Source organism: Telmatherina bonti (genome assembly GCF_933228915.1).
Source record: "Telmatherina bonti genome assembly, chromosome: 2".
Lineage (NCBI taxonomy): Eukaryota > Metazoa > Chordata > Actinopteri > Atheriniformes > Telmatherinidae > Telmatherina > Telmatherina bonti.
The window spans coordinates 6,345,252-6,370,123 of NC_136620.1; the positions used below are offsets into that span (position 1 = coordinate 6,345,252).

General features: G+C 42.5%; 1 protein-coding gene across 2 annotated transcripts; it reads left to right on the plus strand.

The window, feature by feature from the left end:
• Window positions 1-10,312: 10,312 nt before the first annotated feature.
• Window positions 10,313-22,279, plus strand: tph2 (tryptophan hydroxylase 2 (tryptophan 5-monooxygenase); the record flags this gene model as incomplete). Of its 2 annotated transcripts, none has more annotated exons than XM_079259062.1 (11): window positions 10,313-10,453; window positions 14,184-14,315; window positions 14,498-14,681; window positions 15,668-15,768; window positions 16,015-16,082; window positions 16,159-16,355; window positions 16,522-16,657; window positions 17,800-17,926; window positions 18,288-18,383; window positions 20,924-21,057; window positions 22,105-22,279. In XM_079259062.1, 11 exons carry the CDS (start codon window positions 10,328-10,330, stop codon window positions 22,277-22,279), a joined length of 1,476 nt encoding a protein of 491 aa, XP_079115188.1. The 2 variants fall into 2 exon arrangements, with proteins under 2 accessions (XP_079115188.1, XP_079115189.1); XM_079259063.1 differs by having other exon boundaries at window positions 10,328-10,453; window positions 15,635-15,768.
• Window positions 22,280-24,872: the final 2,593 nt, after the last annotated feature.

The window sequence follows — 24,872 nt, forward strand, 5'->3', positions numbered from 1 at the left end:
CACAGACAGTACACTGGTTTTATTCCTTGCTTATGATTCTTGTATTTTTACGTAATCTGCTAATTAATGATCGCTTATCAGTTGAATTTTATTATTTGATCATTTTTCCCTTCACTCACAATTTTGTGTTCTTATGCTTTTAAATAACATATTACCTAATTTAAGCTAGTTTGTTGTATTTAGTGATTTGTTTCTGATTAGAAAAAACCAATTAAAATAATTTCCATAATTCAATACCTACAAATAATCTTGAGAACTATACAGTGGGATGTGACTCCAAAAGAACAAGACAAACATTCATTACAATTTAAACTGCAAAAAAATAAACAAATCTAACAGCAGCAGAGTGTGTTTACACAACAAAAACACCACAGACCAAAGCCCGTGATTCACAAACATAAAGCACAACTCCATACAGAGGATGTGACACTTTTTTAAACTAGTCTTGTCCAGCAGAATGATGGTCTGGATGCTGTGTTCTGCTGGGAAGGTTGCTTTGCCAAGAGGAGCTGTATGGGTAATAATGATCCCCTTGAGAGATTCTGGATTCTTATTTTATTTTGATTATGTGTTTGTGTTACAGAGTTTGCATTGTACTGTACGGACCATCTACTACACCTGTACCAAAACCCAACATGGGGCGACACTTCCACCGCACCCACATACTGCACACCCCCTCCTTCCCCCCACCCAATCACCTACTTACCTATTTCCCTTCACCCTACACCCCCTTACACCCCCTTACCCTTACACCCCCCCTCCAGTCTCTCATCACACTGATTCCACTTGTGAGCTCTCAGTTACAGCTAACTGGTAACTGTGTGTAAATTTATACTTACCAGTTGAGAAGTAACGTTGCCAACTCTGCTTCAGACTTCAGTCCTTTTGCTTCTCCAGCACATGAGGCCAATATTAATTCTAGTTTTGCCAAACATCGTGTCAAATTACATCTGTGACTTGTAGAATACTTTTTTCTTTTCCAGAAGCAACTTCATGCTTTCCATCAAAGAAACTAGAAACTGTTGATTAGTCTAAATGATTCTGTTCAATAGATAGATAGATACTTTATTCATCCCCAGGGGGGGAAATTCAGGATGTTCTAACAGTTTTTTTTTTTTACAAAAGATAAATAGATTCAATTAAAGATTAATATTAAACAGTCTAATTGCGGCTGGAATTAAGGACCTTCTGAACCTCTCAGTCCTGCATGGAAGAGAGATTCGTCTCTAACTGCAGCTGCTCCTCTGTCCTGCCAGGGTATTATGGAGATGTTTTTTAATTATCCACACTACCCTGAAGTTTCCTCCTCATCCTCTGCTTCACCACCGCTCTGACAGGGTCCAGACTTCTGCCGAGGACAGAACTAGTCTACCTGACCAGTTTGTCCAGACGTTTGCAGTCCTTGTTTGTAATGCTGCTCCTCCAGCAGACACCAGCGTTAAACATCACACTTGAGATGACAGTGTGACAGAACATCTGCAGCAGGTAACTGCAGACATCAGACGACCTGAGCCACCAGAGGAAGAAAAGGTGACTCTGTCCCTTCCTGTACGCTGTATTGGCTGACCATTCCAGCCTCTGGTCCAGAACCAGATGTCTTTGTTTTCCAGTTGCTTTTCCACCTTCCTTTTGTACTCCAGCTTGGCATGCCTCAGAGACCTCTTAAGCTCCTGCTTTTCCTTGTCCCCTGACTGGAATGCCCTCTTTTTTTGGTTCAGGAGAACTTTGATGGCACTGTTTATCCGTGGTTTATTATTAGGACAGCACCTAACAGTCCTGACTGGAATCACAGTGTCTCTACAGAAACTTATGTATTCTGTGATGGTATCAACGCTGCTGTGCAAATCCTGCTCCTCCAGCAATACATCCCAGTCAGTGGAGCCAGAACAGTCTCTCGGTGCATCCATTGCCTCTGGTGATCACTTCCTAAAGGTTCTGGTGGTAAAAGGAAGTCTTTGTACACAAGGTTTGTATGTGGGTTGAGGATACACCATGCTGTGATCAGATCTGCCCAGTGGTGGAAGGACTACACTGTATACTTCCTTCCGGTTGGCATACAGCAGATCTAGAGACTTATCTCCACATGTTGGACAGTACACATACAATACAAAATCAGTCAGGCAGGAAGTCAGAGAGACTTGGTTAAAATGTCCCGTAATGACAATGAACGCCTCTGGGTGTTGATTTTGTATCCAAGCAACCATGTCATATATGACATCACATGCCACTGTCGGCGCTGCTCTGAGGGGAATACAAACCAAAACAACAGCCACATGGGATCTCCTGTGGCATGTAGTATGCTCGGATACCAACGGAAAGCAGTTCAATGTGCAGACAGCAAACTTCCTCTCTGACTGTCACATTACGAGGATTAACCTATTTCTCATTAAAGAACAGGATAACACCCCCACCTCTCCTCTTTCCGCTCCTCTCCGCGTCTCTGTCGGCACACACAGATGTGAAGCCTGGTAGATCCACACGAGTCCAGCATGTCGTCATTCAGCCAGGACTCCGATAAACAAATCAACCTATACTATCTGTACAACCATTGGTTCCTCACGCATGCATTGCACTTATTCTGCAGCGAGTTGGCGTTTCCCATCATAATGCTGGGTAGAAAGGGCTTGTACCTCCACCTGTTCTCATTTCTTTTAGCCTTCCTCAGTACTCCATGTCCGCATCCACAAAACGGCCTCCTTAGTTCAGCTGGAATTCGATGTTTTTGTCCACACCCATCTTTGCTAGCATTACAAAAAACAAAACAAAAAACACCGAAGACAAAAATTATATTAATACAAACACCAGAAAAAAAGAACAGATGATTAAAAATGTCTGAAAATGTCTAAAATTTCCACCTTTCCACCTTTCGGCATCTTGGCAGCATCACGCGCGCGCTGTCACTCCTGGAGAAGAAAAAAATGACAAAGAGGTGAAGCTGAGAGGGGGGTGGATGATTGAAATCTATTAAACTCCGGCCTTCCTGTAGCTTAAAGCTAACTCTACTTCTGCAAAGGATTCACTTTTAACCACCAGGGTTTATTTTAACCTTTATTTACACTGATTTGTGCATTATATTTATATTTATATTTGCTGTGATGCATGTTTATTTCTTGTCTACTGCTTTGTGCACTTTATTCATTACCAAGAGCTGCTTGAATTGGTGAAATTCTCCACTGTGAGATTAAATAAAGTCTAAGTCATCTCCTTAGTTTTTCCAGTTGTTCGCTGTGCATCAGGCAATGACTCTGGACTTTCTTCCTGTATGCTGCCTCATCAGTGCCAGACATGCGACCCACCACTTTGGTGTCAACTACAGTTTCAAAGACTTTACTTGCTCTGGAAGCAAACTGAAACTGGTCCAGCTTCTCCAGGGGCTCATTTGTGAACTTTCTATTCACACTGCTGGTAAACGGCTTAGATCAGTGATTCTTAACCATGGGGCTGCGGTGGATGCTTGAGCCTCAAGCAGCACCAAGATGGTGCTGAGAAGTTTTTAATTTGGAACCTGTGTGCTGTCAGAGCTGCAGTATAATTAGTTAAACTAGGCAAAAGAAATCTTGCTATCATCTGTGAGAAACTCAGTGCAGCTTCCCAAAACTTGGTGGCGATAATGTGTAAGTTGTTCAACAAACTCCAATAAGCAGAAGACACTCAGCTAGCCGCTAGCCATCAGCCTGTAGCAAAAGCTATGGAGAAGTATCGAAAACAAATAGGAGGACAAACATGATCCCAAACCACCAACCAAAGGCAAAAAATATTGTTCAAGAACAATCCAACTCATTATGTGGCTGGAGTGTTTGCTAATGCTAGCTAGCGTTAGCATCACTGAAGCTCTGAAGCTTAAACACTGAAGCAGCATCTAAAGCAGAGCCAGAAAATTTCTGTCATGTCTTGCAGCTCTTTAAATAGGTTAATCAGATGAATAAATTGTTGATTTAAATGTTTTGTATTTAAATATTAAATGAAATGTCAGTTTTGTTTGCATTTTATTTCATTTTAACCATTTTATGTTGAATATATTTTATAACCACCGTTTTACTCATCAAATTTCCATCTTTTTTTTCCCATTAGTTTATTGTTTTGTAGATTTTGTGTTTATTTTATGTTTATAAGCCAAACTTGATCTTCTAAATGTGTTTTTGTAGCTTAAATTTGTTCCATTAATTTAGTCTGGATTTCTTATTGTAATGTGCAGTTTTTGCATTATTTATTAGGCCCGAGCACCGAAGGCGGTGCGAAGGCCTATTGAAATGCAAGCATTTATTATGATTATTCTTATTCTTCTCCGAAATGAATTGCCTTCAAATTTTGCCTACCCCCTCAATGGAATGTGAAAATTTACATATTCTAGTGTGCTCGGGACAATTCGGGCGAAACTGAACGAGAGCGCCACCTATTTTTAGAGCCCCGCCACTGCATGTCATCAATCTTTAAGAAAATTGACACACATGTTCTACATGACAGGGTGAACAAAAAATCCTCTTAACGTCATCATGAAAAGTCGACAGGAAGGCGGCCATTTTAGGTCAAAGTTGCCATTTTGGCGTTTTACTCAACTCGTATTTGAACGAACTCGTCCTAGGGCTTTCATCCAATTGACACTAAAATTGGTCAGCATGCTCAGGAGGCATGTGGGATTAAAAGTTGTGCTAATCGCTTACAGAATCCAGGGCATGTAGGAGGGGCGGGGCTTCAAAGTTTGATGTCTCGCTGTGAAAAACGAAATTGATATAACTTCCACATAAAAAGACGTATCGACACCAAATTTGCTAGATCTGATGGTAGTCCCATTCTGAAAAGTTCTATATGTCAAAATTGGATTGTTGATTAGCCACGCCCCCCCCCCCCCCCCCCCCCCCCTCGGTGGCCAGAAGTGTTGTTTTTTACTCAGACACCCATTTTTCTGGCTTTGTGTACACCACCAAGCTCAAATTGGCTCAGACAGCAGAAAACATGTTGGGGAAGATATCCGGTGAAGATCGTTGCTCTGCGTTCCACGCAGTTCCATCTGCGTTCCACGGTGTGACCGTGCCGCCATGGCGAAGTTTGATATGCCGCCATGACATCATAAATCACTGTAAATCCCTCAATTATTAACTGATCACCTTCAAACTTAGAGGGATCAATCAGGGCCCGGTCTTGAACAGATTGATATGACCAGTCTAGGCCTAAACCCCGCCCACTTCCAACAGGAAGTGCTTTTTTTCCACATTAAGTGGTCTATGTCCTCTGGAATAAACCTCAAGAACTTGAAACTGCTTCCCAACATGTCAAACCCTTTCAAGTTGCTACAGTAAAAAACTCAAGTTGCTCCGCTAAACATAACCATGGTGAATGATGCTCCAACGCCATGAAACAGGAAGTAGGTGTAATCAAGCCATAAAACCTTTGATCTCTACCAAACTTATCAAGATCCAGGACAGTCATAGTGTCAACTAAGCCATGTAGAAATATGCTGAAAAAGTCCCAATGTGTTTGAATAGTGCCACCTAGAAAATTTCAATTGATTAGCCCTGCCCACTCGATTGACTGACATACATGAAATTTGGTACACCCTCTTTGATACAACCCTCTTGGACCTCATGGCTGAATTCAACGGGAAGGCGGCCATTTTGAAAAAGGTGTCATTTATGGGGTCATTTTGGCCTGTTTCTTTGTCAAGCATTTTAACGAACTTGTCCAAGGAATTTTATCCAACAGACAACAAAATGGGTCAGGATGCTCACAAGGCATGTGTGATTAAAAGTTGTGCTAATCGTTTACAGAATCCAAGGTGTGTAGGAAGAGCGGGGCCTCAAAGTTTGATGTCTCGCCATCAACAACAAATTCATTTAACTCCCACATAAATCAACATATCTGCACCAAAATTTATAAATATGATGCCAGTCGCATACTGAACACAACTGCATGTCAACAATTGGTTTACAAATCAGCCCCGCCCATCAGCAACAGGAAGTGTCCCATTTTAAGGGAAAGGTTGCATTTTATCTCTGATGTACAACACCAGATTTGACCCAAACATACCCTGGGTCAACCTTAGACTTAGACTTAGACTTAGACTTAGACTTAGACTTTATTGTCCCAAAAGGGAAATTCTTTTTCACGTACACAGCACATGTTTGACAACAAAAAGGACAATAACAACAGACCACAGAAACAACATACAAATACAATAAACAGAGTACACTCAGCGCCCCCTGCTGTTTAGAAATGTTATGACTGAGGGGATCAGGCTTTTTCCCAACCGAGCCTTTTTGCACCTGAGCGCCCTGTACCTCCGTCCTGAAGGAAGAGGGGTGAGTTGTTCATGAAGGGGGTGTGTGGGGTCCTGCTCCATGGAAAGTGCAAAGCGTCCAATGGCTCTGTTGTTAAGCTCTGTAAGGCTTGGTGTGGGGAGTCCTATGATTTTTGCTGCGGTGTTGGTTACCTTTATGAGTTTAGTCCGGTTCTTAACAGTCAACAAATTGAAAAAGCAAGTTGAACAGTACAGAATAACAGGCTGGATAATGGACTGATATAACCGTAGGAGTAGAGGTGGAGAAACATAGAGTCCTTTCAGTTTCCGGATTATTGATAGTCGTTGTTGGCTTCGTTTTTGAATGTCCATAATATGCTGATCAAATGTTAGTGAACTGTCTATTGTTACTCCAAGATATTTAAAACTGTCCACGATTTCAACAGTTTGATTGTCAATGGCAATGGGTTGCTGTGGTGAAGTAGAGCTGAATATGAGTTCCTTTGTTTTATTGACATTGAGGTACAGATGGTTGTCTGTGCACCATTTGGTGAAGTGTATGACAGTGTTGTTATAGTCCAAGTCCATGGTGGAGTTATTGTCCTTAAGTAATGCGAGAATGGCAGTATCATCTGAGTATTTAAAGTACTTGATGTGAGGTGAAGGACTGATGTTGTCATTTGTGTAAAGTAAAACCTAGTGCAATGCTGACCACGAAGACATGTCCATATGACATATCCACCATAGCCACGCCCCCTGGAGACAGGGAATCCATTGTTTTAAACCCTAAATTAGCTGATGTGCAGTCTGGTGAGGGTGAGAAAAGCACAGGGGGAAGTTCGCCAGGGGAGGCGGTGGCAAAAGGCCGAGCGGCGCCGTAGGTGTGAGGGCCTATATCACCGCTTGCGGTTTTAATTAATATCTTTTTTTTTAAACAGTACATTTTGTTTAATTTAATTTAGTTATTGAATCCAAATGAAAACAATTGAGTGCAAATAAAGTACACCGTACTCCCTGCTGTGGGATGAATAAAATAAGAACAGTAGTCCTGGTTTGAAATGTGAAATATTAGCTCGATCAGGCATCTGATCCGACTTCTCAGGATTTATGTCTTTTTGTGATTCATCAATTATTTCAGTTTGTTTTATTTAATCTTCCCTCATAAATTTGAAAATGTCACAGTTCCACCTGTTTCCCCCCGCCGTCTCCTTGGCTGCTTTCATGCGATGATGGACACCTCCTCTTCCTCCTCCTCTGATTGGAGACGTTTAAAGGAGGAGCAGAAGGATGAAGGTATCAGCCGCCATCGGAGTCAGAACAAAGCTGAAGCCTCTTTCATTTCCTGTTTGGCAGGAAATTGTATCTTGTGGCTGATAGCTGCTGCAGCTTTTTATCGCGCTCAGGTTTATTGAAGAATCGGCCGTGACTGTCAGTCAGCAGCCTTCACCTGACCTGCTGCTCCTCATCCTCACCGAGAGGAAGCAAAAACGTCAGAGATGAGGAGGAGGTCTGACGTGACATTTAAAGTTTAGATCCTGTTGATGTGAAGCTGCATGAAGGACATTTTTATTTGCTGTAAACAAACCAAAGCAGGTGCAGCGGAGTGAGTTTCCTCAACACATTTAACATCTAGAACGTTTAGAATTAATCATGAACAAAAATTTGTGGTGAACACCAAATATGTTGCTTGTCTTAGATAATTGTTTTCAAAACCAACGATGCAAATGTTCTTATGTAGCAAGATGACTCAAAGTGCTCCATGTAAAACATTTAACGCTTTACAGAAGAAATGGTTCATATGAGCCCTGCGATGGACCGGCACGCTGTCCAGGGTGAACCCCACCTCTCTCCCAAAGACTGCTGGGATAGGCTCCAGCTTCCACTCAACCCTTAGTCAGACTAAGCGGTTAGGATAATGAATGAACGTATACGTCTGGCTTATATGGACTCAGCAGATCACATCTCTAATCCAGAGCTTTGTAGACCAGCAGAAACATTTTAATATAATTATTTCTTTCAGTGTACAGATGTGAGAATCGGACTGATATGTTTCCTTTTTCTGGTCTTTGTGAGGACATGAGCAGCAGCGTTCTGGATCAGCTGCAGTTGTCTTAGTCCAAGCGATGTGGACTGAAGAAGCGGACTGTGGTCTGCTTGGAACATAGACACATGGCTTGCAAACGGACCATCCAGTGGCAACGAGAATGTGACGTCAACCAACCACAATGAAGCGAAGTGATGCAGATTGTTGTTTGGGAGGAAAAACGAAGCCAACAGCATGTGTTCAGAAAACATTCTGCACACCAACACCTGCACGGGTCCAGTTTTACCCACCAGAACCTGTTAGGATGACCAAACCTGACCCGACCTGCATGTTAACACATTAGGTAGCTATAATTCCACCCTGTCCCACTTTATTGCATTAATTTTCTTTTATATTTATATAATAACGTTGATTTGTCATCCTTTTCATTTATGTTAAACAAGGAAAAGAAAACACGGTAAATATATTTGAAGCTTAACTTAAGATAATAATCTTGTATGATATCACGCTGAGCCACGAGACTATAGTCAGTATTATAATCATGTCGTTGGTAGAATGCTACATAAACCAGATATCATCCACCATCGCTGGTTCCAGCTGTGTTTTGCATTCCTAAAGCACAGAACCGGCAGCAGAGAAAGGAGGAAAGAACTTTCCTCCCAGTAAGCACAAGGTTTGGACATCCTCGTTCAATATAAAAGCACCTGATAAGAAAAAATCCTGCAGCTATATCTCTATGTAATGATATGTTTACATGAAAAACTGGGAGTTTTTTATCCAGGAGGTTTGGTCCGCTGGAGCTACGTGGCGTTTGGACACAAACTGTAAAACTTATCTGAAATCCGCCCAGTTGAACAGAGTCCTCCGGCCTATCCTGGTGTGAATGTTTTCTTTTTTAGAAACTGCTTTACAGAAGTCAATGCCTGAAAACAGTTGTTCTACATCATGGACTATTCTAGATCTCTGGTTTCCACGCTTTGTACACTCCAGCCGCCGCTATCATCCTATTGACTGGCTCCTTGGATTGTCCCACTGAATGTTGATCAGCCAGTTGTTGGCCCTTATCGTGTCTATCATCCCATCTATCAGCTCCATTGATCATCACGTCCATCTTTCTATCTGTTGTCGGCTCAGCTGGCTCGTCAAGTGGCTCTTTCAGTCGTTCCGCCGGCCATCCCATGTACTGTTGCCATGGTGCTGTTGCCATGGAGCTGTTCCCATGGTACTGGTGCCATGGTGCTGTTGCCATGTACTGTTGCCATGGTACTGGTGCCATGGTGCTGTTGCCATGGTGCTGTTGCCATGGAGCTGTTCCCATGGTACTGGTGCCATGGTGCTGTTGCCATGTACTGTTGCCATGGTGCTGTGGTCTTCTGTTATGCTTTTGTTGGTTTTTTGGTTTTCTCTTCATCATCATTATAATTATAATCATCTTCATCGTCGTCACCTTCATCCTCACACTCAAATTTATCATCAGAGGAATCTTCATCATCATCCTCTTCAGTTCCTCCTCCTCACAGCTCCTCTTCTTCAGAACTTCTCCTCATCACAGCTCTTCCTTCTCACAGCTCTTCCTCATCAAAGCTCTTCTTCAGGACTTCTCCTCTTCAGCTCTTCCTCGTCACCATAGCTCCTCTTCTTCAGAACTTCTCTTCACAGCTCTTCCTCCTCACATCTCCTCCTCCCTGATAGCTCCTTACAGATTTTCTCCATCTGCTTCTCCTCCTCACAGTTTCTCCTCCTCCCTGCTCTTCCTCACATTTCTTCACAGCTGATCCCCCTTCTCACAGCTCCTCCTCCTAACACCTCCTCTTCCTCATAGCTCCTCCTCACAGGTCCTCCTTCCCCATCATATGAAGAGCAGCAGCTTAGTAGTGGGAGGTACCTCCCCTGGTAGTATATAGGTGGAGATGGGTGGTTCTGACCCGCATCTGGAGCAGCAGCAACAGCAGAGCGGCAGGCTGGAGCCCTGGTACTCGTACACCCACTGGTTCCCCATGGCTTCGGCCCATGTGATGAAGGACGGCGGGACGGAACCACCGCCCCGCATGCAGCCTGCCATGATGATGTTCTCCAGCAAGTACTGGTCCAGGAGGGGTCTGTCACTGGACTCGGCCATGTTTGACCACCACAACCAGAACCAGCCTCAGCAGAAGCACACTGGGGGGCGGATGGTGAGAGCAGAACTCTTCATCCTTCTTTTATTTTCTCTGATTTGTGAGTAATCTGATTACCTTCACCTGCTATTTATCCTGATGGATGAGGAGGGGACACTACCACGTTGATTAAAAATCAATAATTGGTTAAAATGTTTGATTGATGATGATGATTATCATGGTGATACTGGTGATGGAGAAAATGATGACAATGGTGATGATGATGGTAATGATGATGATGGTGACAATGATGATGATGTTGATTGTCATGTTAATAATGGTGATGATTATGATGATGATGATGAAGGTTGTGATTAATATATTGATGATGAAGATGAAGATGATGATGGCGATGATGATGCCGATGACGATAATGATGATAATGATGATGGTGATGGTAATGATGATGATGATGATGATGATGATGGTAATGATGATGATGAAGGTTGTGATGAATGTATTGATGATGAAGATGATGATGGTGATGATGATGGTGATGATGATGATGAAGGTTGTGATGAATATATGGATGATGAAGATGATGATGGTGATGATGAAGATTGTAATAAATATGATAATGATGATGGTGGTAATGATGATGATGATGATGATGGTAGTGATGATGAAGAAGGTTGTGATGAATATATTGATGATGAAGATGATGATGGTGATGATGAAGATTGTAATAAATATGATAATGATGATGGTGGTAATGATGATGATGATAAAGGCTGTGATGAATATATTGATGATGAAGATGAAGATGATGATGGTGATGATGAAGGTTGTAATAAATATGATAATGATGGTGGTGATGATGATGATAATAATGATGATGGTGACAACGATGATGATGTTGATTATCATATTAATAGTGGTAATGATGATGGTGAATATCATAGTGGTAATGGTAATAATTATGATAATGGTAATGATAATGATGATGATGATGATGATTGTGGGGATGGAGAAAATGATAATGATGACAATGGTGATGATAGTGATGAATTTGGTAATGATGATGATGGTGACAACGATGATGATGTTGATTATCCTGTTAATGGTAATGATGATGGGAAATATTATAGTGGTAATGGTAATAATTATGATGATGATGGCAATAATGATGATTATGGTAATGATGATGATGGTGATGATGGCGAGTATCGTGGTGATAATAGTAATGATGATTGTGGGGATGGGGAAAATGATAATGATGACAATGGTTATGATGTTGATGAATTTGGTAATGACAACGATGATGATGTTGATGTTGATGATGATGATGAAGGTTGTGATGAATATACTGATGATGAGAATCATCATCAACAATCATTTGGTTTCTATTATAGGATATATATCAATTGGCTCGAAATGATGTGTATGTTGATTCGTGTATGTAAAGTGCCCTGTGACACCATTGTTGTGAAGTGGCGCTATACAAATAAAGTTGAATTGAATTGAACTGAATAGTCATGTTAATAATGGTGATGATGATGGTGAATATCACGATGATAATGGTAATAATGTAGATGATGTAATAATGATGATGAAGGTGATGATGATGACGATGATGATGATGGTGAATGTCATGGTGATAATGGTAATAATGATGATGATGTAATAATGATGATGAAGGTGATGATGACGATGATGGTTATTATCATGGTGATAATGGTAATAATGATGATGATGATGGTACCAGTAATGATGAAGGTGATGATGACGATGATGACGATGGTGATTTTCATGGTCATAATGCTAATAATGATGATGATGGTGATGATAATGATGATGATGGTCCCGATGATGATGATGATAATGATGATAATCGTGACAATGATGCGGAAGCGATTATAGATCAGAATCATGATGAAGATGATGTTAAAGCATATTATGATGGTATTAATGAAGATGATGCTCGTGGAACTGATGATGGCTAAAACAAGCTAAATCAGGTTGATCCAACTAAAACATAAAATCCATAAAATGTTTAAATATTCAAGCATGAGAGCATCCGTATGTGCACCCGGACACGTTCCATGATCGACTTTGCTGTTGCTATCGGACTTGTGGCCGCACTTCTTTAACATTCAGTTGAAGAGAGGGGCGGCGCCGTCAGCTGATCACCACCTGGTGGTGGTTTGCTCAGATCTTGTGGGCAGATGCCAGTCAGAGCTGGCAGGCCCAAACGTTTTGTGAAGGTCTGCCAGGAATGTCCCACTTCCAGCAGCGCTTCAACCATGTCCTCAGTTAAGTTGGGGGGGGGGTTACTGAGGCAAGACTATGCAAGGAGTTCAGAGAGGCCATGGAGAATGACTTCCAGACAGGTTCGTTGTCCAACATGTCTTCTCCTTCTCCCATCTCCTGGGCTGAGTTTGCTGAGGTGTTAAAAGGCTCCTTGGTGGCAAGGCCCACTGGGAGGATGAGGTCTACCCAGGGTTCTTTGAGACTCTGAATGTTGTGGGGCTGTCCTGGCTGACACAGCTCTGCAGCATTGATGGACATCAGGGACAGTGTCTGTGGACTGTAGAAGCAGTTGGATACCCTGAGTCATGGTCAGATGATTGGAGGTAAAGTAGAACAACAATGACCTGTGTGTTCTTGTTGGTTTAATTACAGTGATTGTTATATATTAACCTTTGTTTAACCAGGGAAGAGTCACAGAGATCTGCTTCTCTTTGCAGGTGATCGCTGGCCAAGTAAAGCAGCACATTTTTACAGATTCAGCATTAATCACAAATAAAAGTGATGCACCATTATAAAATACAGAAGATAAATCAAAGAACCTTCAGCTTCAAACAGTGTACAGTGCCAACTAGAAACACATACATGAAGATGACAACAACTCTTAAATCTGGGTTTTAAAGGGGCTGCTGTGTATCAGCTGAGTCAGCTTCAGGTCTTGCAGGACAGAGTCACGAAAAACCTTTTGATCAAATTCTGTGGTAATGTGGGGAATATCAAGCAGAATGAAACTTTGTGATCACAGTTGGCGGCTACGATTGTTTAAGGTACCAAGGTAAGATGGACGTTGACCTAATGTTGCTTTATACTGAAAGATGAAAGTGAATTATTCTCCTTGCTGTAGTTGGTGATGTCCAGCCTATTAACTGGTACAGAGTAAAGTGGGGTGCGAGGGCTCCTGAGTTTCTAATGAACGTCAGAGTCATGTGCCAAAGTGTGTGCAGGCAAGACTTTGGTGCTGTAATCTATCAGGGGCAAAAACGTGTCTGAAACCAGGTTCATTTTCGCCTGGAAAGAGAAGCAGGCTTTGTTGCTAAAGAGAAACCCAACTTCAGCATCTTAATGAGATGTTCAGGGTGGGATAATGGTTCATTAAGCATGAACTTGAGATATTTAATGAATGAAACTAATGAATTGGCTTACTTTTCAGGGTGAGAATATGAGACGGAGAATGACAATCTTTTAATTTGGAATATATCATTCATTAGGTTTCTCTTTGTTAAGGATCCCCTGACTAGAGAAGGGGCAGAGCTATAAAACATAATGTCATATTCATACAAGTGTGCCTTTACATTCAGAATACATCAACATAGCCCATTTATGTAAACAGAGAACAGAAGGGGACTAAGGATAGAACACTGTGGAACCCCAATAATGACCACGAACAGAAAATTTTGTACAATCCAGCCTCACTAACAGCATAGACACTGTCCACTAAAACAAACTCAGTATGTTCGTCACACTTCATAACTTCCTGTAAACTGTTTGTTTTTATCATCAGTCAAGGCGGACATCTTTCTGTCCCATCGACGAGAGAGACAATGAAAGTGCGGAGGACTCTGGGAAAACAGCTGTGGTGTTTTCACTAAAGAATGAGGTCGGCTGCCTCGTCAGAGCACTCAGGCTCTTCCAGGTCAGAACCAGAACCAGGTCATTACCCAGAGATGTAGGCTCAGAACTAAACTACACCTACAATCATTTCAGGATGTTTTCCTTAAACTCAGCTCCAACCTGAACTTCTTTTCCTGCGCATGGGCTCAATGCAGTCATAATGTAGTTTCTGCCTTTCTCCTCTTCCTCCAACTCCCTCTGCAGGAGAAACGGGTCAACCTGAAACACATCGAGTCTCGGATGTCAAAGAGAGTCCAGAATGAGGTGGAGATCTTTGCAGACTGCAGCTGCAACAAGAAAGAGTTCAATGAGCTGCTGCAGCTTCTCAAAGACCATGTCAACATTTTATCTTTCAACACACCTGCACATGTGTGGTCTGCTGAGGCAGGTACGAACATGCCATAAGACAGGTACAAATGGGCTGAAACGTATAAGCACACCACAACGCTGGCACAAAAACAACACAATGCAGGTGCCAGCAGTTGCCTTTCTGAGTGGAGTTTACACGTTCCCTCCATGTATGTGTGGATTCTCCTTGGCTTCCACCCACCAGGGATGCATGTTAGGTTCATTGCTATGGTTAATTGATCACTTCTTACACATAAGTTGCTTTGGATAAAAGTATCTGCCAAATGACTTTAGACTGTAAAACGGTACAAATACAACCAAACAGAAGTACCAATAAGTAAAAAAGAAGGTATAAGCACAGGCAAAAAAACACAATGCAGGTGCGAACATGCCACAAGGCAGGTATGGATACACCGCAACACGGGTACAAATGCGTCGCAATAGAAGTACTATCATACCACAAGATAGATACAAACAAGGCCAAAGAGAGGTATTAATGGGTCCAAACTAAATGTAAGGATGCAGCCAAACTTTTGTACAAATACGCCACAACACAGAATTTTAGAAACACACAAACTCGTGGCCATTTGCAGGTACCTATACAACTGTAACAATTTAAGCAGTAGGAGAACTGGAAACTGAGGCAGAGAGTTACAAACTGTAGATTAATGGAAATGCAGCAGCAGGGGGTCCTTCCAGATAAATCTGATCACGGTACATGGAAGTTTATGCTCTATATCAACACAAGCAGATGTAAAATAAAGACTTCCTGACAAATGATCATTAGTCTGAACAACTGTATTGTTTAGTGTTGTTTATTCACATTCACAGCAATAGCAGCTCAATAGCAGCCTGCTATTGAGCTACTCATTTCATTCATGTGTCTTAAAGAAGGTATTTAAAACATGGAGGGCATCCCTAACCCCTAACCCCTAACCCTAACCCTAACCCTAACCCTGAGGACCGGACCTGAGAAACACTCACACAGCAAACTTTTACTTATGTCAACATGTTATTTTTCATCAGATGAGGAAGAAGTTCCGTGGTTTCCCATGAAAATCTCTGAGTTGGACCAGTGTTCCCACAGAGTGCTGATGTACGGATCCGAGTTGGACGCTGACCATCCGGTTTGTTTCCATCTTTCACCCTGAAACAGATTCCTGCATCCATTCAGCTCTGTTTCATCTTTCACATATGATGAACAATAATCTCCAAACTGAAGCATCATTTCCTTTACAGTCACATAATTTCTAAGAGAAGTAAGAAGGAAATAAACAAGGAATTAGTAAGGAAGGAGGTTAGAAGAAACAAAAAGAGATGCTTGGTGTTGATGTTGGGTCATTTCATGTCTCTGTCCTCTTCCTTGCCATCAGGGCTTCAAAGACAACGTTTATCGGCAGCGCAGGAAATACTTTGTGGAGGTGGCCATGAACTATAAGTTGTAAGCATGACGGTTTCCTCCAGTTTACCTCTGATCTGTTGGAGAGACATTTGTCCCTGATCCATCTTCTCCACAGTGGGCAACCCATCCCTCGCATCGAGTACACTCCAGAGGAGGTGAAGACATGGGGGGTGATTTTTAGAGAGTTGACCAAGCTGTACCCGACACACGCCTGCAGAGAATACCTGAAGAACCTGCCGCTGCTCACCAAACACTGTGGCTACAGAGCGGACAACATCCCCCAGCTGGAGGACGTCTCCCTGTTCCTCAGAGGTGTATCACCTCACTTCCTGTATGACAGACGTGTTCACACTGACACGTCAACATATCATCACACCAGCTGTGTGCTGACATCACAGTCATTTAACAGATGCTTTTATCTAAAGCGACCAACACATTAGAAGTGATCAGTTAACCAAACGCTTTCTGTGTGTTTCAGAGCGATCTGGCTTCACAGTCCGACCTGTAGCAGGGTACCTGTCCCCCAGAGACTTCCTGGCTGGTTTGGCCTACAGAGTGTTCAACTGCACTCAGTATATCCGTCACAGCACTGACCCACTCTACACTCCAGAGCCGTGAGTCCCCCGCCCACTTCTTAATCACTTCTCATTCATTCATTCATTCATTCATTCATTCATTCATTCGTCAGTTATATATTTTTGTTAATAAACCATTCGGCAACTTCCGGCGGTTAAAAGTGAAGCCTATACGGAAGTGCATAAAACTGCAGTTCCCCCTTCATCCACTAGGGGCTCCAAAACAGAGCGACTCTCCATAGACTCCCATGTTAAAAAAAACCAACTTCACAGCACAAATAAACATGTTTACAGCAGAAATAAATATGTTTAGAGCAGAAATAAACATGTTTACAGCCAAGTTCAAAAATCCATTTTAGGTTTAATAGGTCAGGTTTACCTTCATGACAACTGTGGGGGGAGTGAATTTTTTTCTAACTCGCCCGTTTAAAAGTATTTTAATCTTGAAATTTGGCATATTTAGGGGTGTGTCCTTTTGATTGACGGGTACCCGATCTCCCGCTTCAAGTCAGAAGAACGTAGAACAACCGCGGTTTTTAGCCGGTTAACAACGTGACTTAGCTTTAGCCCGCTTACCTCTGTTAGCTGGTTAGCTCCTGTTATCTCTGGGTTAACTCGGTTAGCTCTTAGCTACAGAAAGCTCAGAGTTGGCTCGATGTCAATCATCCACCATGACGCTCACATCCCCCCTCTCAGCTCCACCTCTTTGCCCATATTTGTATTTTCCGGGAGAGATGACACACTGCCAAGATGGTGATGGTAGGAACCGCCCACCGAAACTCAATTCAGCTCTTCAGAAACCTACAGGTGATGTCACGGAGACTCCACCCATCTTTTTATATACAGTATTTGTAATGAACCAACTGATTAATTAGTTATTATTTCATTCATTTGTTCATTCATTTACTCATTCTTTTAGTCTTTCATTTATTTCTTATTTCATTCTTTAATTTATTCAGTCATTCATGGAGATTAGCTATGTTAATTAGCTTTACTTACTTACAGCATTACTTATCATTAATTAGTATTAATTGGTTTAAAAAATATCAGCTGTTTTGATGAAAATCCAGAACTGGAGTTTTCTCACAGTCCTCTGACTGATTTGTAGGCCTGTTGATTCTATTTCAGTTTATGATGATGGTGGAAACTGAAAAATGTAGAATGATTCTTTCTTTTCTCAGAGATACATGTCATGAGCTTCTGGGTCACGTTCCCCTGCTGGCCGATCCAAAGTTCGCCCAATTCTCCCAAGAGATTGGTCTGGCCTCGCTGGGAGCGTCTGATGAGGATGTACAGAAACTGGCCACAGTGAGTGTCCGACTCCAAACATATGACATCACCCCTACAAACAAATAGGTTGGACATCTGTTAAATTACCACGGAAACCTGGAAAGTGTTGTTTATTAACCAACCTAAAAAAGTTGGGACTTTTTAAATATGTAAATAAAACAGAATGATTTCCTAATTTCAGCAACCCATGTTTTATACTCTCTAATCCATCACTGATCCATCGTTGATCTGGCGCCGATCTGTCACTGAACTGCCACGAAACTGAGACTGATCCATTACTGAACCATCATTAAACTATCAGTGACCCTTTCCCGTACCATCACTGGACCATCATTGCTGTGTCTGAACCGTCATGGAACCACTGCTGTCTGTGTTTCAGTGTTATTTCTTCACAATCGAGTTTGGACTTTGTAAACAAGACGGCCAACTGAGAGCTTATGGAGCTGGTTTACTGTCTTCTATCGGAGAACTGAGGGTAACACACACACACACCCACACACACACACACACACACACAGTAGTAGATCTGCAATAAATCATTTAAAAAAGTGAGACTGTCAGATTTCTTATTACTGATCAGCTGCAGAAAAAAAACCTATCATGTCAACATGTAGCTAAAATTGGCAGAAAATAGTACCATTTTACTCACTACTGGTACCAGTTTACTCAATAGTGGTACCAATTTACTCAGTAGTGGTACCAGTTTATTCATAGTTCACTCAGCACTGGTATAAGTTTACTAAGTACTGGTACCAGTTTACGCATAGTTTACTCAATGGTGGTATGAGTCTACTCAGTACTGGTGCCAGTTTACCCATAGTTTACTCAGTACTGGTTTACTCAATAGGCCTGCTGGTATCAGTTTACTCAATAGTGGTACCAGTTTGCTCAGTATCTTGGGTGTTCCTGGGGCAGATCTCATCTGAATGGAGATGCCTGATGTTTCTCCAGGTATCTGTTGAAGCCACTTCTCCAGCATAGAGGACACAACCCCCAGTGCTCCGATGACTATGACTGTTGCTTTCACCTTCCAGGCCTTCTCAAGTTCTTCCTTGAGGCCTTTGTACTTCTCCAGTTTCTCATGCTCCTTTTTCCTGATATTTCCATCATTGGGGATGGATACATCGATCATTACGGCCTTCCTCTGCTGCTTAGCCATGATCACTCTGTCCAGCTGGTCCAGTTCATTTCATTTCATTCTCCACAACCTTGGGGGAGTTTCCCACTGGGACTTAGGGGTCTCCAGTCTATAATCTGCACAGATGTTTGTGTACACTATCCCGGCTACTTGGTTATGGTGCTCCATGTATTCTTTGCCAGCCAGTATCTTGCACCCTGCTGTGAGATTGTGGATTGTTTCAGGGATTTCTTTGCATAGTTTGCACCTGGGATCCTGCCTGGTGTGGTAGATCTGAGCCTTGATGGCCCTGGTACTCAATGCTTGCGTGAGTGCTCTTGTGCTTCCATGCTTAGCACCTCTGTGCCGTCCTTCAGTCCAGCCCTCCACAGCCATTAGTAGGACTTGTTCATATCAGCCACTTCAATGATCTGTTGGCGGCACATCCCATTCAGGGGTTTTTCCTTCCATGATGGTTCTTCCTCTAATCTCAGCCAGGTCCCATTGCCTGAGACATTCACTAAGTGCTTCATCTCTTGGGCCCCTCTTCCTGATGTATTCATGGAGCTTGGATGTTTCATATTGGAAAGTAGCCCTGATGCTCACGTCAGCCTAACCTCTTTGTGCTTAGTATATAGTCCCTGGATTCTGGACTTGGGGTGGAACCTTCCATGCATGGTGAACAGCTTCCATGTTTTAACATATGATCACTGGTAGGACATAGCTGTTAATTGCCCAGATCTTGTTCTTACCACTGAGCTGACTTCTCAGTACTTGCCTCACTCGTTGCAGGTATTTGGTTGTGGCAGCTTTCCTTGTGGCCTCTTCATGGTTGCCATTTGCTTGTGGTATGCCAAGGTACTTGTAGCTATCTTTCACGTTTGTTATCCTGCCTTCTGGGAATGCAATGTCCTCTGTATGGACTACCTTCCCCTTTTTTGTTACCATTCGGTCACATTTCTTCGGTCCAAATGAAGTTCCAATGTCCCTGCTCTCAATCCTGGTGGTGTGGATCGGTGAGTTGATGTCCCGCTCACTCTTAGCGTACAGCTTGATGGCATCCATGTAAAGGAGGTGACTGATGCTGGCCCAATTCCTGAGACGGTATCCATAGCCAGTCGTGTTGATTAGTTGACTGAGGGGGTTCAGGTCTATGCAGAACAGCAGCGGGAACAGGGCATCTCCTTGGTGTAGGCCACATTTGATGGAGACTTGTGTGATTGGCTTGAAGTTGGCCGCGAAGATTGCCTGCAACAGCCTCATTGACTTTGCGATGAAGGCTATCAGACAACCGTTAATCTTGTACAACATCAGACATTCCAGAATCCATGTGTGAGGCACTGAGTCATAGTCTTTCTGGTAATCAATCCAGGCAGTGTACAGGTTTGTCTGTCTGGTTTTGCAGTCACGAGTGATAGTCCTATCAACCTGGTTCCTTTAGCAATTACCAATGCCTTTCTGTGTCTCTGCCATGTATTGATCCATGTGCCCACTTATCTTAGCTGCTATGATGCCTGACAGAAGCTTCTATGTTGTGGAGATGCAGGTAATTGGCTGATAGTTGGATGGTTCTATCCCCCTGTGGGGATCTTTCAGTATCAGTACTGTCTGTCCCTAAGTTAGCCATTCAGGGTGAGTCCCATCCCTCAGGTGTTGGTTTATTTGTGCTGCCAGGCGCTCATGTAGTGAAGTCAGCTTCTTTCACCAGTAGGCATGGATCATGTCTGGTCCAGGTGCGGACCAGTTCTTCATACCCGATATTCTATGCTGAATGTCTGCCACTGTGATGGTAACACCATAGAATAGAATAGAATAGAATAGAATAGAATAGAATAGAATAGAACAGTGAGACAATCCAGCAAACATTTGATGCAGATTGGTGTGTTACTTTTTACCAGCATGCTCTATCTGATAAAGCCTGTGTGAAGATGTTCGATCCAAAGACGACCTGCAACCAGGAGTGTCTCATCACCACCTTCCAGGAGGTCTACTTCGTCTCCGAGAGCTTTGAGGAGGCCAAGGAGAAAATGAGGTGAGCAGCAATGCTGATGATAAATCTGATTTCAGAACAATTGTTTAATAAGTATTTGCTGATACATATTTAAGAAATTGTGGATTTCAGCTGACAAAAACATTTCTGAATGCAGATTGTTGTCAGTATTTCTAGTTTCTCATCTCAGATTTGAACTGAATTTGTCTGATCTAATGATTTTATGTTGCCAATTATATTACTAACATGAATGTTTCTGTTCACAGTAACTGAGTTGTGAAAACAGATTTTCAGGATGTAGGCATGCAAAACCATAACTGCTCCAACTACATGAATAACCTCTCAAGAATTTATACTCTCATGAGATTGTTTTTCAGATATGCCAGTATAGTATATATATATATATATATATATATATATATATATATATATATATATATATATATATATATATATATATATATATATATATATAGTGTAAGTATAGTGCAAAAGTATAATTAAAACACTTTGTTCAGTTTCACATGTCACTGGATGTGACATAGAGAGTTACATGACCAGTTCAATTCATGTGAGATAGCAGCAGTAGAAAGCAAAATCATTGCTCCAAAACAAAAATGTTTCAAATCTCCATCCTCTTCGAAGCGGAGTCCCCTGTGATGAGATTTTACCAGAATTATGTCCTAAACATCGTTCAGTGACAAAATTGTACTGATCCCACCCGCCAGCTCTGCGGGGGAGGGGTGGGGGGGGGGAATCCCAAGGTGTTCCCAGGCCAGCCGAGAGATATAATCCCTCCAGTGTGTCCTGGGTCTTCCCCAGGGTCTCCTCCCAGAGGGACGTGCCCGGAACACCTCACCAGGGAGGTCCAGGAGGCATCCTGACCAGATGCCCTCAACTGGCTCCTCTTGATGCAGAGGAGCAGCGGCTCTACTTTGAAACTCATTTCACCTGTATGCAAGATCTTGTTCTTTCAATCATGACCCACACTCATGATCATAGCTGAGGGCAGGAATGTAGATTGACTGGAAGTTAACTTGATCAGCGAATTCCAAGATGAAGTTCTTGTTTCTTGTCTTCCTCTGTCAGGGAGTTTGCAAAGACGATAAAGAGGCCCTTCTCAGTGTACTACAACCCGTACACGCAGAGCATCGACCTGCTGAAAGACACGCGCAGCATCGAGAACGTGGTTCAGGACCTGCGCAGCGACCTCACCACCGTCTGCGATGCTCTGGGGAAGATGAACACCTACATGGGAATCTGAACCCCCCCCCCCCCCCCCCCCACACACACACACACACACACACGCACACACGCACACGCACACACGCACACACGCACACATGCACACACACACACACACACACACACACACACACACACACACAAACACACACACACACACATATCGCCATCATCTGTGAGCTGTGATTGGTTTAAACTTCTGTGAAACTTCATCTATCACAACAAATTCATCGACCATCTGAGCAGACAGTACAACACGTCTTCTTTATTTATTCCATCATTGTGCTTTGTTTCTGTTGAGTCTCTGTTCATCTGTCCCGTTGGACAGGGACAGGACTCTGAACGTCCACTCAGAGCCTCCTGCACATCTTAAAGTGAAAGCAGTTTGCAGATATAACAAGAGAGGAACGGTTTATGTAAGATTATCAAATGAACAGATCAGGTGGTGTCAGACGGGTGCACAGACTGAGTGGAACCTAATCAGCTTGAGGACGTCTGTGTGGGGTCCAGACTCTTGGTTTTCTGTGTGGTTCAGATTTAATCCATATTGTGACGAACGGTGTTACCCCCCCCCCCCCTGTTTTTCCTGAACCAGAATCACAGAAATGCTGCAGATAGACCCGAACCTCAGAATCAACAGAGTGAGAATATTAAATGGAGACTTAATATTTCTGTATTTGACTCCACTGTTTTAGTGCTGCTGTGTTTGTTTCTTTGTTTGTTTGTTGTGTGAAGACCTGTCAGGTGGCTTTTTGCTTTCATCTGACACTGAACTGGATAAATAAAACTGGTCTGACAATTCAGTCTGTTTCTCAGCTGTTATTTCTGTTAAACTCATGGTTACCTGGTAATCCTTTATTGACGCCATCGAGTTGTCATTGGTTGCTGGAGGTGTGGACCCAAATGCAGACCAGAGAGGCGGGGATGCCGAATCGAGAAGCTTTATTCATTTGAATGCAGAAACACAGGCGACATGAAGATCCACGGGGTCTAACGGAGACTAACTCAAACACAATGAACCGGCACAGGAAACTGAAACCAAGGGGTATAAATACACAGGAACAAAACGAGACATAGGAGAGTGAATGAGACCAGGCGAATCAAATGAACAGGAACAAATGCTAAACAAGGGAGGACCAGGACATACATCATGACATCGCTTATATCATCACCAGTTCCTCAGGATTGGTAGTGTGTGACTCTAGGGTGAATGTTGGTGGATAGTTTAATGTTTAGGTGATGTGCAGAAATTTTCCATCATCTCTATCCCGTCCAGCAGGTTTAAAATCCAGACACATGTTTATCAAGAGACTCTAGATGGTAAATCCACAATGATTCATGATAACACCATCATTTATCACATCTTCATCACCATCACTGCTATGTTGCTAAGAGACTAAGAGACCTCTATTTTCAGCTGAACATGACAATGAAGACTCTTTCTGTCAAACCAACAAATCAGAGAGATTAAATTGTCAGAACATCCAATCAAGAGCAGCCAAAGATCAACAAGTGAGCAGAATATAACAACTGTGACCAGGACCTGTTCTAGAAATCAGGTCCAATAAGCCCTATAAACCGTCTCGAAAACTCACCTTTAGAAGCCTGCGGTGGTGCAGAAGGCCAGGAAGCCATGTGCTCTCTGATTGGACAGTTTGATTTGACACTGTCAGGTCAGACGGCGGTACACAGACAAGGACAAAATTACCCACTACAGAGTCTCAGTGTTGTCCTTATTTTGTTCTAAATGGGATGTTTGGAAAATAACTTCATTTTTTACAACCTTGCTGCACATTTACACACTTGTATATTTTGGGCATATCCTTTTTCAGTGTGACAAAACATGATTTACAAGTATAAACTTTAAAAATTATTTGGAAACATTCATTTACAGCTGCAAAATTTTTATGACTTTAAATTGAGTGTACATAAGTATCTTTACCACGAGTCAGACATGGCTAAGGTAAGGTAAGGTAGTTTCTTTCGAAAAATGACTCAAGCTGCAGAAAGTTCAAGTGGTAACAAAAGTTGTATACACAAACTTCTTCAGGAAAGGAATCAAGAAGGAGAGATTGAGGTCAAGAGCAGGAAGGCCTGAGAAGCATAAGGGAACCGTCTCCTGACAGGATACGTGCATTGCCTCTTGAGTTTGTGGTCGGATGAGCAGAACCTGTTGCTCTGTGAAATAAGGTAGCTAGCTGCAGGCTAATGCTAACTTATTTTCACCTGCTGCAGCGTCAGAGGTCGGACGCATCACATCATTGATGATGTCAGTGACTAGTTCAGGCTGACCCGTGACCCTCAGGTCCTGCATGTTTCCTGCAGGTTGGGTCGGACTGGGTCAAGAAATTTTCACTGGGTCATTAAACACACCATCCGGTGCGTCTAATCTGTGTCATGCATCATTTGTTGCAGCCACATTCACTCTGTTCTGGATTTATAAATGAGGGATAGAAAAACCTAACCTGCGCCTCATTTATTTCTATAGTCTTTCAATAATTTATTTAAAGAAACAAATCAAAACTAGGAGTGTCCAGTTTTTGTAATAAGCCTGTCATGTGTCTGTAGCCTGTAGGTGGGGCTGGGGCACCTGAGGTCATGGGGTGAGGGCA